The sequence below is a fragment of the Prionailurus bengalensis genome, chromosome B2, assembly GCF_016509475.1.
Source record: "Prionailurus bengalensis isolate Pbe53 chromosome B2, Fcat_Pben_1.1_paternal_pri, whole genome shotgun sequence".
NCBI classification, from domain to species: Eukaryota; Metazoa; Chordata; class Mammalia; order Carnivora; family Felidae; genus Prionailurus; species Prionailurus bengalensis.
Genome location: NC_057349.1, coordinates 123,580,356 through 123,594,910, shown reverse-complemented (window position 1 = coordinate 123,594,910; position 14,555 = coordinate 123,580,356). Strand labels below are relative to the sequence as shown.

Below are 14,555 nucleotides of genomic sequence, written 5' to 3'. Positions count from 1 at the left end.
GGTCATCTGCACTTAGGGATTTTTCAAGGAGATTTAGGGCGGTACTAAGGAGGGTTTATAGTATTACCTAGGGCTACTTTCAAGGGCAACTGCTTGAAACTTATTAGGACCTAACACTTTTTTCCCAGTGACCAATTTTTTTTTTAAATTTGACGGTAGAAAAGTAGGAAAGAGAAATATAGAGCAAAGCTTATACTACCTAAAAAGATGTGAATAAATATAAAAAACATGTAAGCTCTTAACTCATAGCATTCCATGTTCTTAAAGCATGCCACCCATCCTTGAGACAGTCTCGTTCAGTCTCTATGTCAAGAACACAGTAGACACTCAATAAATATTGCTGAATAAATCAGATCTATATTAGAGCCCTGTTATTGAACCACAGATACCTCTATATTACATATAGCACTATATTCATATGTATACTATGTTAGAAAAAGCAACCTTGATAGGATGTCATAAAATCATAAGTAATCAAGAGATGTAGTTTATTTTGATTTTTACCAACAGCAGTGATTATATTTTACATCAAAAGTGGCAAATTAAAAATGAAATATATCACTAACAATATAATCTACAGATCTCCCATATTTTAATCCACTTTATAACACAGAGATTACAGTTTAATGGATACTACAAGATATTCTATCACATCAATTATTTCTTAGGATTTTAAGAAATATGGCTTATGTACCAGGCTTATATGGTGAGCCAAAGTCTTTGTCAGCTGCCTCAAAACTGATTCCAGGGTCAATTTTTAAAATTTGAAATCTGCATAGCATATAAAAGCATATCTATGTCATTAATAGTTCATTTATTCCCTGTTAAGTAGTTCTCAGACAATCTCCTTTGTTTCTGACTGGAGGAGTATATCTCAAGCAGGCATAGTAAGGCAAACAGGATCATATATCTTTATCGTTTCATCCCAAGCACAATCAGCCACCTAGAAGACAAAAAGGAAGTAAGAAGAAATCTTGCCATTTGCAACAACGTGGATAGAACTGGAGGGTATTATGCTAAGCGAAATAAGTCAGAGAAATCATTTGATTTCACTCATATGTGGAATCTGAGAAACGTAACAGATGATCATAAGGGAAGCGTAGGAAAAATAAGATAAAAACAGAGAGGGAGGCAAACCATAAGAGACTCTTAAATACAGAGGACAAACTGAGGGTCGATGGGGGTGAGGAAAATGGGTGATGGGCACTGAAGAGGGCACTTGTTGGGATGAGCACTGGGTGTTGTATATAAGTGATGAATCACTGGAATCTACTCCTGAAGCCAAGACTACACTGTATGTTAGCTGACTTGAGAATAAATAAAAAAAAAATAAAAAAAGAAAGAAAAGAAACATAATCTACAAATGTTCCAGATAGGCAGCAAATGCGGAAGTCATTTAAAGTGGGAGTAGATTCACCCACTGGTAACCATTATTTTAAATAGGAAGGTCTATTTTCCCTTTTTCAGATACACTTCACGGATTGTTTCCAATTGATAGAAGTTGCCTGTAAGGATTTTCTGTCCCCTATGACCTTACCTGGGCCCCACCTCACCTCCGAACCAAATAATCCCCTCTGTGTCCCAAGGTAAATGTTGAAAAAACCCACTCGTAAACTGGGAACCAAAGCACCATGCTAGGTATTATGGGGATAGAAAGGAGATAAAGTATGGCTCTTGCCTTCACAGAATGGTTCACACAAGACCCAAAGTGGAAAGTCCTCTAATAGAGACTCTCAGAGGAGGAACTATCTGAATCCAAGTGGGGTGGTGTCAGAAGACTTCACAAATGCTGTGGCATTCACACTGGCCCTCTTTAGGGGCAGACACGGGAGACAAGGAAATTTAGGTCTAAAAAATCATAAAAACTGAAGGGAAGAAAGTCCATGGTGCTCAGGAACTGTGTTAAAAACCTTGTGAGTATCACAATGTATCAGAGTATAAGATTAACATACAAAATCAACCGTATTTCTATATACTAGCAGGACAGAATTGAAAAAGTCATTTGCAATAGTATCAAATAACAAAATACCACATTTAACAAAAGACGTGCAAAACAGCCACACTGAAAATGAAAACACTGCTAGGAGAAATTGAAGAAGGCCTAAATAAATGAGGAACTATGTTCATGGATTCCATATCATTAACAATTTAATTCTACCCCCCCCCCAATAATTTGTAAATAATTCATTATCTCAGGTTTTTTTTAATGAAAACGGACAAGATGAATTTTAAAGCTTATGTGGATATGTAGAGGACCCAGAGGAGCCAAAAGAATCTTGAAAAAGAACAACAAAACTGTACTATTTACACTACCTGACTCAAGACTTACCATAAAATTATAGTAATCAGAACAGTGCAATATAGGTATAAGGATATACAAGTAGATCAAGGAACAGAAGAGAGTTCAGGAATAGACTCCAGACTTGGAAAATACCTTTTCAACCAATGTACCAAAACAATTCAATAGAGAAAGGAAAGTCGCTACAACTAACGGTGCTAGAAGTGGATATCCATATGGGAAAAAAAAAAAAATGAACCTCAGTCCCAACTTCACACCATAAACAAAAAATAATTTCCGGTGGGTGGGCCATAAACCTAAACATAAAAGCTAAACATATAAACCTTTAAGAAGAAAACATAATATATATCATTATATATATATATATATATATATATATATATATATATCTTATATATTCTATAACAGGCAGAATTTAATCTAAGGTAAAAAAAAATAGGGTCATGTTTTGTTTTGTTTTGTTTTGTTTTAGTTGGAGGTGGATATGGGGATAGGGAGAGACTGGAAAGAGATAAAAGGGAATTTTGGAGGAAGATGTAAATGTTCTCTATTGCATTGGGATGTAGATTACAGAGTGCATCTGTCAAAACATATATCTAAGACTTGTACATTTTGATGTATATGAGTGATACCTAGAAGTAGTAAGAATAATAATGACAATAATAATAATAACTAAATGGGGATGGGACATGAGTGGTGGAATAAATAAAACAAGAATGTTGATCATCGTTATGCTGGGTAATGGAAGTTCATTATCCTATTCTGTTTACTTTTTAGGCACTTGAAATTTTTCACAATAAAAAAAACAATACAAGAAAAAATGTAGACAGTGACATGAAGGATGAAGTGGCATGAGAGAGATTTTGACTAAAGGTATTTTCACTCAATTTCCCATCCTTTAATGGTTACAAAGGCTACAAGTTTCACAAGGGAACTCAAAGTCTTAGTGGACAGTCTAATCATCTGGCTGTCAACTGACTGCGTCCAAGAACCCCTCAGATTAATCTGAATATATTAACTCCTTATCACTCAATAACAGTATTTTAGATCAGAATCCCAACTATAGAGAATAGTAGAGACCTTTTAGTCAAACTTTTTAATTTTAGCATTAAATACCAGACTCTTCAACATTTGGTTGCTACCTACTTCTTTTGTTTCTTATTGCAGACCCTACAGTCAAGTCTGGGCCTCTTGTCCTTGTGCTCTTGTCCTTTTCCCAATCCCCTCCTGAGTAACCTCTCTTCTCCCTCTCCTTCTGTCTCCTCCTTGCCTTGTTCTGCCTGGAGATGATACCTCTCTTCTGAAGAATCATTTAAGCATCACTTTCTCTGTCATCCATAGCACCTGCACTATTCGGCTGTATGTATTTATTGCTATGTGTCTTCAGCTCTTTGAGGGCATAGATCATGTCTGGGTATAACAATAGTGACTCAATAGATACTAGCTCAATGTATTTTACAGATTAAGATTATAGAGATTATCGTGTTCTCATGTTCATACTACAGTAGCAGAGCTGGAACCAGAACCTCAATCAATGGAGTCTGTCCACTATAAACAGTGCTTCATAAAAGGCAAACTGACATTTCTCATCTGTCTAATCCTGCAATTATAAGTTTTTATATCATGGGATACAAAGATCATTATATTAATTTACCCCTATCTGATCTATGTATACTTTTTCAAGTGCTAGACCTTTCCATATGTTATTTACTCAACTTACAATAACTAAAAAATGTCAAGGCCAATGAATCAGTAAATGTTCACAAATCTATAAGTTAATTGGTATATCAAAAAGACCCCAAACTGCAATGATACAGAATTATGAATAGTTGATTCAAATTAATGCAAATAATATTTCTCCATTAACTGATTAATTAGCCCCCAGCTACAAGTTTAAAAAAGCTTACAATAAAAAACAATACTGGGATGCGTGGGTGGCTGTGAGTTCAAGCCCAGCAATGGGCTCCACGCTGGGTGTGAAGCCTACTTAAAATAATAATAATAATAATAATAATAATGATGTAAGAAGAAAAACACTTTACTAAACCAACAAAGAGGCTCCTGACTCTCTGAGGTAGGCAGGCACAGCAGATTTCCTGGTAAGGAAAGATGATGGTGTGGTTCCTGGTGGTGGTGGGTAGGGCTCTCATTAATGACCACCACCACCTCAATGGCCTCTGGAAGCTCTGCTTCCCACTTAATTCTGTGACTGAGAGGAAACACAGGCTCTTTCTTAATGTCCCTGATTACCCATCTGAGGCCAGCCTGAAAGACATTAAAAAAAAAAATACTTTGCTAAAAATAAGGGTTAACAAAAAGACCAAAAGATAGAAAAGTAGAGCGAATGCCATGAAAATACACAATCTGCTTTACAGGAAGAGACTGACTCATTCTTTAGCCGGTCACACAAAGTGAGGAATCTTTCCTAGCTCCTATCCTGCTTTTTCACGACAAAAGCCATCTTTCCCTCCCGTCTCCAGGAAGGCACTCTTGGCTATGATGACTCCTTCAAGGCCACACCCGGGATACAGAATGAGAAGAAGACGATAATAGGGTATCTCCTTTCTCATCTACTAAAGATCCTCTTTCTCAGTTTCAGTCTCCGATATGAGGACTCACTTCCTCGCCCATTACCTTGCTGTCAGGAAAACTGAAAGCCGGCCATCAGCAAAAAGATTGCTAGGTGTTGTTTTGGGGAAATGCTGGCATTGTCCTAGGGCCCCACAGGATTCCTGATTCTATAGGGGTCTATGCCTTTCACTGTCTTTGACTGGATTATTTTACAGCTCTGAAAGTCATAGAAAACTGATAGTAATCAAATGATTCTCATCCATTAAAGTTGCAAGTGAATGTTGTCCTGTGGACCTGCAACTGATGCTTCTTCTTCCTACCCCCCAGAGTGAATTCCAACCATTACACTTTATTGCCCTGTGGATATCGACCAGTTTTGCACCTATTAGTAGGTGCATCTCAGCATTCAGTGATTGTCTATATATGTCTGTTCTTTGGTTCTTCTGAGCTAGTTGTAAAATCTATCATGAGTTGCATAAATCTTTAACCCATGTTCATAATACATCTGTGTGAGAGTCATGATCGCTGTTTTGAAATTATTCTTTAACATGGCCACAGACAGGAATATAGCTTATTTGCCTCGACAGAGTAACCATTATTTATTTCTATAGAACGTAACGACCCTTGCTTTCTCACAGGAGATAACACGGTAACAGAAAAGCCATTTCATTAAAAGAACAAACATGAAATGAAAGAATAGGCAGATAATTATGCTAGAAAACAAAGCTAAGAATAATTGCTAAAATTGGGCATGAAATTGAGCTCTACATCTCCTGGCAGCAAAGGCAGAAAAAAAAAAAAAAGCAAACGATAATGTAAGATATGCAAATATCATGATCATTTTACGAGTTCATTGGAAGAGATAAAATTTTTCCTACCACTTGACTGGCTATAAGAGAAATATATAACATGCTCCCATCACAAAAGTCATTCAGTGCCGAAAGAGTGGTTTTACAAAACATACAAAGTCATTCTTCATATGGCTGTTTTTTCAAACATCTAACCCTGAAATAAGCCAAAAGCATTCTATTCAACTGTCGTTTTCTGGAAGTCTTTCTTTAGGGCAGTGGTTCTCAAGCTTTAGTGTGCTAAAGCACACTAAATCACCTGGGAGACTTGTGAAAACACAGAGGGCTGGTCCCTATCCTCAAAGCACTGGTTCTCAAAGTGTGGTACTGGGGGTCAGCTTCATTGGTATCACCCAGGGCTGATGTACAGCCTGGGATTTCCAAATCAAGCTCACAGAGGGAATTCAGAGAGTCTGTAAATGCAACATTTTGTGTGTATATATATTTTGGTGGGAGGGTAGAAAGAATCAATCATTTTCTTCAGATTCTCAAAAGAAGTTAATCCAGAGCATTCCCCAGCTGAGTATTATAATCACCTAGGGAACATTCTAAAATGCAGCCAGAATGGAGAACCCTAGATAGAGAATGCCTGATGTATATCAATTTTCTTAACTGGGCTTTTGTCAAGTGCAGGAATTTTTTTGCTGCTGATTAAAAAAAAATCCCAAATTTTGTAGGATTCAAATATTCTTCTTCTTCTTTTTTTTTTTTTTAGTTTATTTATTTTGAGAGAGAGAGACAGACAGCATGAGTGAGCGAGCAGGGGAGGGGCAGAGAGAGAGGGAAAGAGAGAGAATCCCAAGCAGGCTCCACACTGTCAACCTAGAGCCTGATTCAGGGTTCAAACCCATCAACCATGAGATCATGACCTGCGCCGAAATCAAGAGTTAGATGCTTAACTGAGCGAGCCATCCAGGCGCCCCAGATTCAAATATTCTTGAGGGAGAATTCTCTTCCTTTCTTGAGAAAGAAAAAGTTCATCTGCCACTAATATAATGGAAAACATCTTGTGCCATGTTTTCACATTTATTTAAAATTAAAGGTTCAAATCTGGTAGGTTGATATGTGGTAGGAAGATAGCGAATTGGGAGGAGAACTAAGGAAAAAGAAACACGACTAAACTATCTTTGAAGAAAAACACCAGCCCTCCCTGAAGCATTCCTACACCCAGAGTTTATGTAGCTTCGTGATCCTGTTCTACATGAGCCAGATTCCAGAATTTCTACTTAAAAACATGAGAAAATTGTATTAATCATATAAGCTATGGTTAAAACCAATATTTTTATTTATTTTATTTGGTATTTGCACTCTGTTGAGGTTTTTTTTTTTTTTTTAAAGCTTATTTATTTTGAGAGAGAGAGAATGTGTGAGTGAGGAGGGCACAGACAGGGAGAGAGACAATCCTAAGCAGGTTCCACGTCCAGGGCAGAACCTCAAGCCGGGCTTGATCCCGTGAACCCTGAGATCATGACCTGAGTCGAAACCAAGAGTGGGACACTTAACCAACTGAGCCACCCAGACACCCCATCCTGTTGAGTTCTAAATGGACTGAAGTGGTTTAGAGATTAATGCACAGGACAAAATAAAATACAGATTTAGCGGGAAAAAGTCTGTTATAAAAGGGACAAATAGAGCAAAAGCTTTCAGGCATTAGAGCTGAACACATTACAACACTTGTACAATAAATCAGGCCCTGTTGCTTTATTTTTTTTTTTTTAATTTTTTTTTTCAACGTTTATTTATTTTTGGGACAGAGAGAGACAGCATGAACGGGGGAGGGGCAGAGAGAGAGGGAGACACAGGATTGGAAACAGGCTCCAGGCTCTGAGCCATCAGCCCAGAGCCTGACGCGGGGCTCAAACTCACGGGCCGCGAGATCGTGACCTGGCTGAAGTCGGACGCTTAACCGACTGCGCCACCCAGGCGCCCCGGCCCTGTTGCTTTATGATGACCAGGAAGAAAATGAAAGCGTGCTGGGTAATACGGTTTCTGTTTTCTAACAACATTCACATATGGATGTAAACATTTTTGTGTAATTAAATCTGAGTAGGGTTTTCTGTGTAATTAAACCTGAAGAGGGTTTTCTTTTTTTAGAGTTAGCAATTATCTATCTTGACCAAATCTGTATTCCTTACGTTTTATATATGGTAAAACTAGTAAATCCTGTTGAATGAATGAATTAATGAATGAATGAATGCAGGTTTGAGCACTGGTTTTCCTCCTCCAAGGACTTTCTGGGGTAGAGTCTCATTCATGGGGAGGAGCACCTAGTCAGGTATGAGGTTAGAGATCTCAGTGAAGGCAATAGGTTGTATAGGTTTTACAGGATTTTTGAGTGTCATGAATATTATTTAAAGAGACTTCACAGACAGCTTTCTTTTATGTCCCAGGAACTGTTCGTCAACTATTCCTCTGCATTACAAAGCCATAAAAAACATAATTCATATACACACACACACACACACACACACACACACACACACACATATATTCATTTATTTAACAAATATTTATTGAGCATGTCCTCCATCAGAAGTATGCTGAGGACACTACAGTAAACAAGATGGTCCTGATCTCTGACTCCACAGGTCTGGAGTCCAGCAGAGAAATGAATAAGTAAACAGACACCGACAATGCAGCGAGATATGGGCAACGATAGAGGAATTATAGCATCCAGGACAAGTAGGGAAGGGGTCACTATAACCAAATGTAAGGAAAGTGTATGTATTCAGGGAGAAACATCATCTAAGCTGCGGCTTCCAGGAGAAGTGTACCTCAGACAGACAGCATTTGTTGTTGCTGTTGTTTGTGGGGGTGGGGACACACTGGAGAGAAGGGACGTGTTCTAGGCAGTGGAATAAATACAAATAAATGAAGGACTAAAAGTTCTAGCTTTAAGATAGCTAAATTGCATTGTAACTTCTCAGATGAAACTCTTAATCTTTTGAGATAGGCTTTTTTCTGACTCATGTCTGACTCCCATCTAGGGTTTCATGAAGGCTGGCTGCCAAGGCCTATCTCGTTTGACCCTCTCCCCTGACGGTGAGTGTGTATGTGGACACCACGGGGTCGGAGCCTGCGGACTCAGCCCCTTCTGCCCAAGGATATTCAAGCGGAAAATTGATTCCTTAACCTGCAAGCCTCTACCGTAGTATGTGTCATCCCTAGGCTGTCTGAATTCCCTTTCATCTGACATCAAAACGCACATCTTCTCGTTAAAACTCAAAATTATAGTTATCAACGTTAGAAGAAAAGTAGTCTGTCAAAATGTTATATTTCTTTACTTAATGTGAAACTTGAAGACAGAATCTTCTTCATCATTATTTTTAAAATCTTCTATCTTCTACATAATGAATAACTAATAGGATAAAGTTCTATATAAGTTATATTTTTAGTTATTTTATTTTCACTTCTGATAGCAAAACAAGTATCTCTAAGTTTGAGGAATAAGCACACTAATTAGAAATACGAATTTCCTGCTATGTCAATTCTTTAAACCATATAATGAAGGCTTCTTTAAAAATGGAATAGAAATGTATTATCAATATAGCCTATTAATTTCTAAATACAGCTATGGCATACACATCATGACAATGTCACACACAGAATGCTTGGGAGCAACTGTATTATACAAATATTTCAGCATTTCCTATGTGCAAAGTACTGGCTAGATTCTACAGCAGGCCCAAGGATATTAAATAAACAAATCCAGTCGATAGAAAGTTTATAATAAAAATATACCACTGGTGGATCAAATAAGACCTCTTATAGAACATCCAGAATAATAATGGTTATAGAAATGCAAATTTTGGAAAAGGAAAGCGTGTAATGAAAATAGCTTTAAATACATGTATAATTTAGAAAATGCATTTATAGTCCTTAATGTTATCAATTCTTTCCATTGTATTCAAATGTTTACACAGGCCACTGATAAGGTAACTTATTTCAAATGATTTAATATGGCTGTTAATATAAGAAAGAATTCCTACTGTCCCAGTAAGAGATTTAGTGTACTGACAAACTGACAAGTTTCCCATTTCCTATTTATACTCTTTTCTCTCATTATACTCTTTTCTCTCAATTTTGTGGACAATTGCTTTTGCCCTTGGGAAACGTGTTCAATTTATTGTAATTATCTGTATGACATATGGCCTCTTTAGTAAAAACGAACAAAAGAAACAGGCAGAAGGATATAGAGAGAATGAAAAAAAATCTCTAACGGTCAATTCTAAATTTGGAAAAGGCAGACTGGTTATTATGTTGAAGTGTATTAAATTATGAGCTAGAGAAAGAACATGTTTTACCTACTCTACCAACTTATAGTAGGAAGTGACTATAGAGAAGAACATAGTTTATCATGTTAATGATTATGGAGTTTAAGTAAAAGTAAGGAAAGAGTTGATGGAGATACTAAAACAAATTCTTTTCATTCATTCATTCATTCATTCACTCACTCGCTCATTCGTTCAATAGTTATTTAGTACATATACACCAAGTAGTTTGCATTAATCTACTATGTATCTCCTGGTAGAGAGTTGGCGCGCAAATATTTACTGAAGCAAAAAAGGAAAGAAGAGAAGGAAGAGAACAACTTGTTCTGGACTTTGAAAGGCAGAAATACTTTGTACCGGCAGAAGAAATATGGAGATGACAAATAACAAAATACAACTGGTAGGTAATAGAGGGATTACATAGGATAGTGGGAAATAAAATTAGAAAGCAATAGAGATTATATGGGGCACCCGGGTGGCTCAGTCCATTAGGCATCCCACTTTCGCTTAGGTCATGATCTCATGGTCCATACGGTCAAGCCCTGCAGCAGGCTCTCTGCTGTCAGCGCAGAGCCCGCTTTGGATCCTCTGTCCCCCTCTCTCTCTGGCCCTACCCCACATGCGTTCTCTCTCTCAAAAATAAACATTAAAAAAAAAACAGAAAGCAATACAGATTATAGTGAATCTTAAAAGCAAGATTAGAAATTCAGACTCTATCTTGAAGGTAATGGGCTGCCTCTTGCAGGTTTCTAGATGACATGCTAAAGGTGATAATTTAACTGTGCTGATTTGTAAATTAAAGCAGGCATGTAAGTAGGGTGGCAGAAGGATAACAGTCAGAGTAGCTAAGAGCGTCGCAGGAGGGGCTGATCATGAGTGCCAAAATGAGAAAGACCTGCTGGGAGGCAAATGCAGTATCTTTACGAGATGAGAAACACATAAAACAGGACAGTGACGAGGGGAAAAAAAAAAAAAAAGTACTCTGTTGCAGGAACATGGTAGGTCTGTTCACTTATTCTAACCTTTTTAAAGGTCTCTTGATAAATACACATAATTTCTTTACCTAGAATCCTGCACATTTAAAATTTGTTTTCCTCTGCATATCATCACACAAATGCACACACATGCACACACAGTTGTCGCCCCGCAAAAGTAATTTTTACCATTTGATTTTCTAACTGATGATTATTGACATCTACACAGTATTCATTTTTGTACATTTATTTTTACTGATCTTATTGAACTCTCTCATTGTTTTTAATAGGCTCAAAGCTGATGTTCTGGATTATAACACTGACAATCATATGGAGTCAATATGAAGAACGCCATGTCAATATTTCTACCTTTTAAAGATATTTATATCCTATCTTGTTTTCTTCTGTTACTGACTGGCTATACCTTTTAGAACCATGTTGACGATCAGTAGTAAAGATGGTGATTCTCGTCTTGTTCCTACCTTTAATGAAGCCACCGACAAAGGACAGATTTGCATTATGGAAAGCTCTCCCCTGAAGCAGTGTTGAGAATCAATGGAATGATGAAAAGAGTTTAGGGACCAGTTAGGAGATTATTGTGGTAACCACAGCAGAAGTACTAATAAATGCTTACCTAAGGCAGTAGAGCTAGAAGGGAACGAATGGTCCAGATTTCAGAGATATTGGTGAGGAAAAATTCATCAACTTGATGCACACTTGAATTTAGGGAGGCAAGAAAACTAGAATGACTCTCAGGTCTAGCCCATCACGCAATCAATTAAGAATACCAGAGGAAAAAAAGTAAGACATCTATTGAGATCATACAGTAAACACGACTGGATAAATGGGACAAGAATCACTAGCATATAATAAAATGACAGCGTCAAGGAAAAGGTACATACAAGTAAGAGGACTAAGAATTGGATATTGAAGAATGTCTACTTTTGTAAGGATTGTAAGGAAGAAACTGGCAAAGGAGATAAAGACATTTGGCAAAGGGGTTAGGAAGATGAGGTTAGCACAATTAGCATTAAAGTAATAGGAGGGGAAGATTTTTCTTTAATAGATAAAGAAGAAAGAAGTGTGAGAAAAGGCTAACTTGGTTTTTAGGAGTTTACTGGTGGCCTCTTTGGGCTTAACTTCAATTGAATGATGAGAGGCAGACTGACATAGGGGCTTAAAAAGAGAATGATGATTTTGAGAAACTAAAAGCAGCAGGTAAACCTACTAATTCTTGATGTCTAATAATGGAAGAAAACCCAAATTTACTGGTAGGGAGATATGACAGTGAGGCCAAGTGAGTTTTGAAAATAGACAACAGAACTGAATGAAGATCTGAAACACAGTGTACAACTGAGGGAGGAAAGACCTGGATGAGGAAGCCAGTGAGAAAATCAGGCATCCGCTGGAGAGAAGGGAAAACAGAGATAGAACATAAATATTGTGAGGTCATAGAGATGGAAGAAGATATTTATTCATTCTTGTCTATTTTTACAATCAAGTAGGAAGTAAAGTCAAATGTTCAGAGTGTTCATGATACTGTGGTAGGCTGAGAAAAGACGTGGAGAATGCGCACAAAACATGTGATTTTTGAAAAAAATCAAAGCGACTTCAAAGGTAAGTTGAGTAGGACCAAGAACCCAGATGACATTTTTTTCTGAAAAAGTAAACTGTAGTGTGCCAAGTCAGCAATTTTGCCTGGTTTTTCAGAAACAATGACAAGGAGGTAAGAAAAGTGCATGATTCAGGATTGGGATCCCAGAGGCAGCAGAGACAAAGGTGGGAACAATTCGGAAGTTCTCACTGCTAAGGGTTGTCTTCATAGACAACTGCTAAGGGTTGTCTATGAAGCACCGTAGGCTGTAGACACAGGGTAACACATCCGACTTAGGAACACATCCAAGAACCTACAAAGCTGAGCCTGGGAATGCTTTACACCTGGGGGAAAACTGGCCCTTGTTACAGAATTTTTTTTTTTAATTTTTTTTCAACGTTTATTCATTTTTGAGACAGAGAGAGACAGAGCATGAACAGGGGACGGGCAGAGAGAGAGGGAGACACAGAATCGGAAACAGGCTGCAGGCTCTGAGCTGTCAGCACAGAGCCCGACGCGGGGCTCGAACTCACGGGCCGTGAGATCACGACCTGAGCCGAAGTCGGACGCTCAACCGACCAAGCCACCCAGGCGCCCCCAGAATTTTAAGCTAAAAGTCACACAACTATGAAAGCATCAAAAAGGAAACAACAGAGACGAATGCCTGAGGACACTGGATGCTTCTGGCCATGTTCTTTTTCAACTCTAAAGCCAGTCTGTGACAAATGTAGAAAATATCACCTCAGATAAAAAGTGAAAAAGATATGGTTATCCTACTACCAATAATGCTGGTCTTCTAAAATCAAATTTTCCAACCTCATACTGAGAATTCCAAAATATTTTTATGCACTACCAACCTACATCTAAGATTGTAGACATAAAAGTTTGAATCAAAATATGAGCTGAATTTTTTTAAATTTATTTTTAGTTTTAAGAGAGAGAGAGAGTGAGAGCTGGGGAGTGGGGGAGAGGGGCAGAGGGAGAGAGAAAGAATATTTTTTTTAATTTTTTTAAAATTTTATTTTAGAGAGAGCATGTGAGTAGGAGAGAGGGGCTGAGGGAAGGGGAGAAAATCTTTTTTTTAATTGTTAAAAATGTTTATTTTTTAGAAAGAGAGAGAGAGAGAGAGAGAGAGAGAGAAGTGTGAGTGGGGGAGGGGCAAAGAGAGAGGGAGACACAGAGTCTAAAGCAGGCTCCAGGCTCTAAGATATCAGCACAGAGCCTGATGTGGGGCTTGGACTCACAAACCGTGAGATCATGACCTGAGCCGAAGTCGGACGCTCAACTGACTGAACCACCCAGGCGCTCCTGAGCTGAATTTTTAAATGACACCTAATTTTTAAAAATTTCATTACAATTTTATTTTTTAATTGAGATTAACTGACATATAACATTATGTTAGTTTTAGGTGTACAATATAATGTTTCAATATATGTATGTATTCCTAATATTTTCTTACTAAAATGTCAACAAAGTCAAAGGTACTTTTAAAAACACATCTATAGAACTAGTTTAAATCAGAACCAAATCTAAGCATCTTCCACTGAAACAAAATGAAAATATACAAAATTTCCTTTGCCCAATTAAACAAAATTTTTTTTAGTGCATACATGTTCCTATCATGGATAGCCTAGGGTATCCACTCAATTGAGATTATATTTATCAAGAATTTTAGGAGTCCCAGAAGATAAATCTACCTATATAACCACAACTATGAAAAATATGCATATATATGGAAAATGACTGGAAGAGTAGTTACTTTGGGGAAGGATAAGGGGGCAAGATGTGGGAGGAAACACAAGAGAGCTTTCTAGGATGCTGGTAGTGCTCTATATCTTCACCTGAATGAGGTTACACAGGTGTGGTCCTTTCTTGATAACTTAATTGAGCTGCTTACTTAAAATATGTGCATTTTCAATAAATAAATAAATAAATAAATAAATAAATAAATGCATTTTCCAACAGGGATGTTACACTTCAAATAAAAATTTCTAAAAA

The 14,555-nt window shown here is 37.5% G+C and overlaps 1 protein-coding gene across 1 annotated transcript in view; it reads right to left on the bottom strand.

The window, feature by feature from the left end:
• Nucleotides 1–474: 474 nt before the first annotated feature.
• Nucleotides 475–14,555, bottom strand: part of PEX7 (peroxisomal biogenesis factor 7) — a 77,694-nt gene continuing 63,613 nt past the window's right edge. Inside the window, exon 10 of the mRNA XM_043593100.1 lies at nucleotides 475–943. Within this exon, the coding sequence (XP_043449035.1) occupies nucleotides 875–943 (69 nt within the window). The 3' untranslated portion in view covers nucleotides 475–874. The remainder of the gene's footprint in view (nucleotides 944–14,555) is intronic.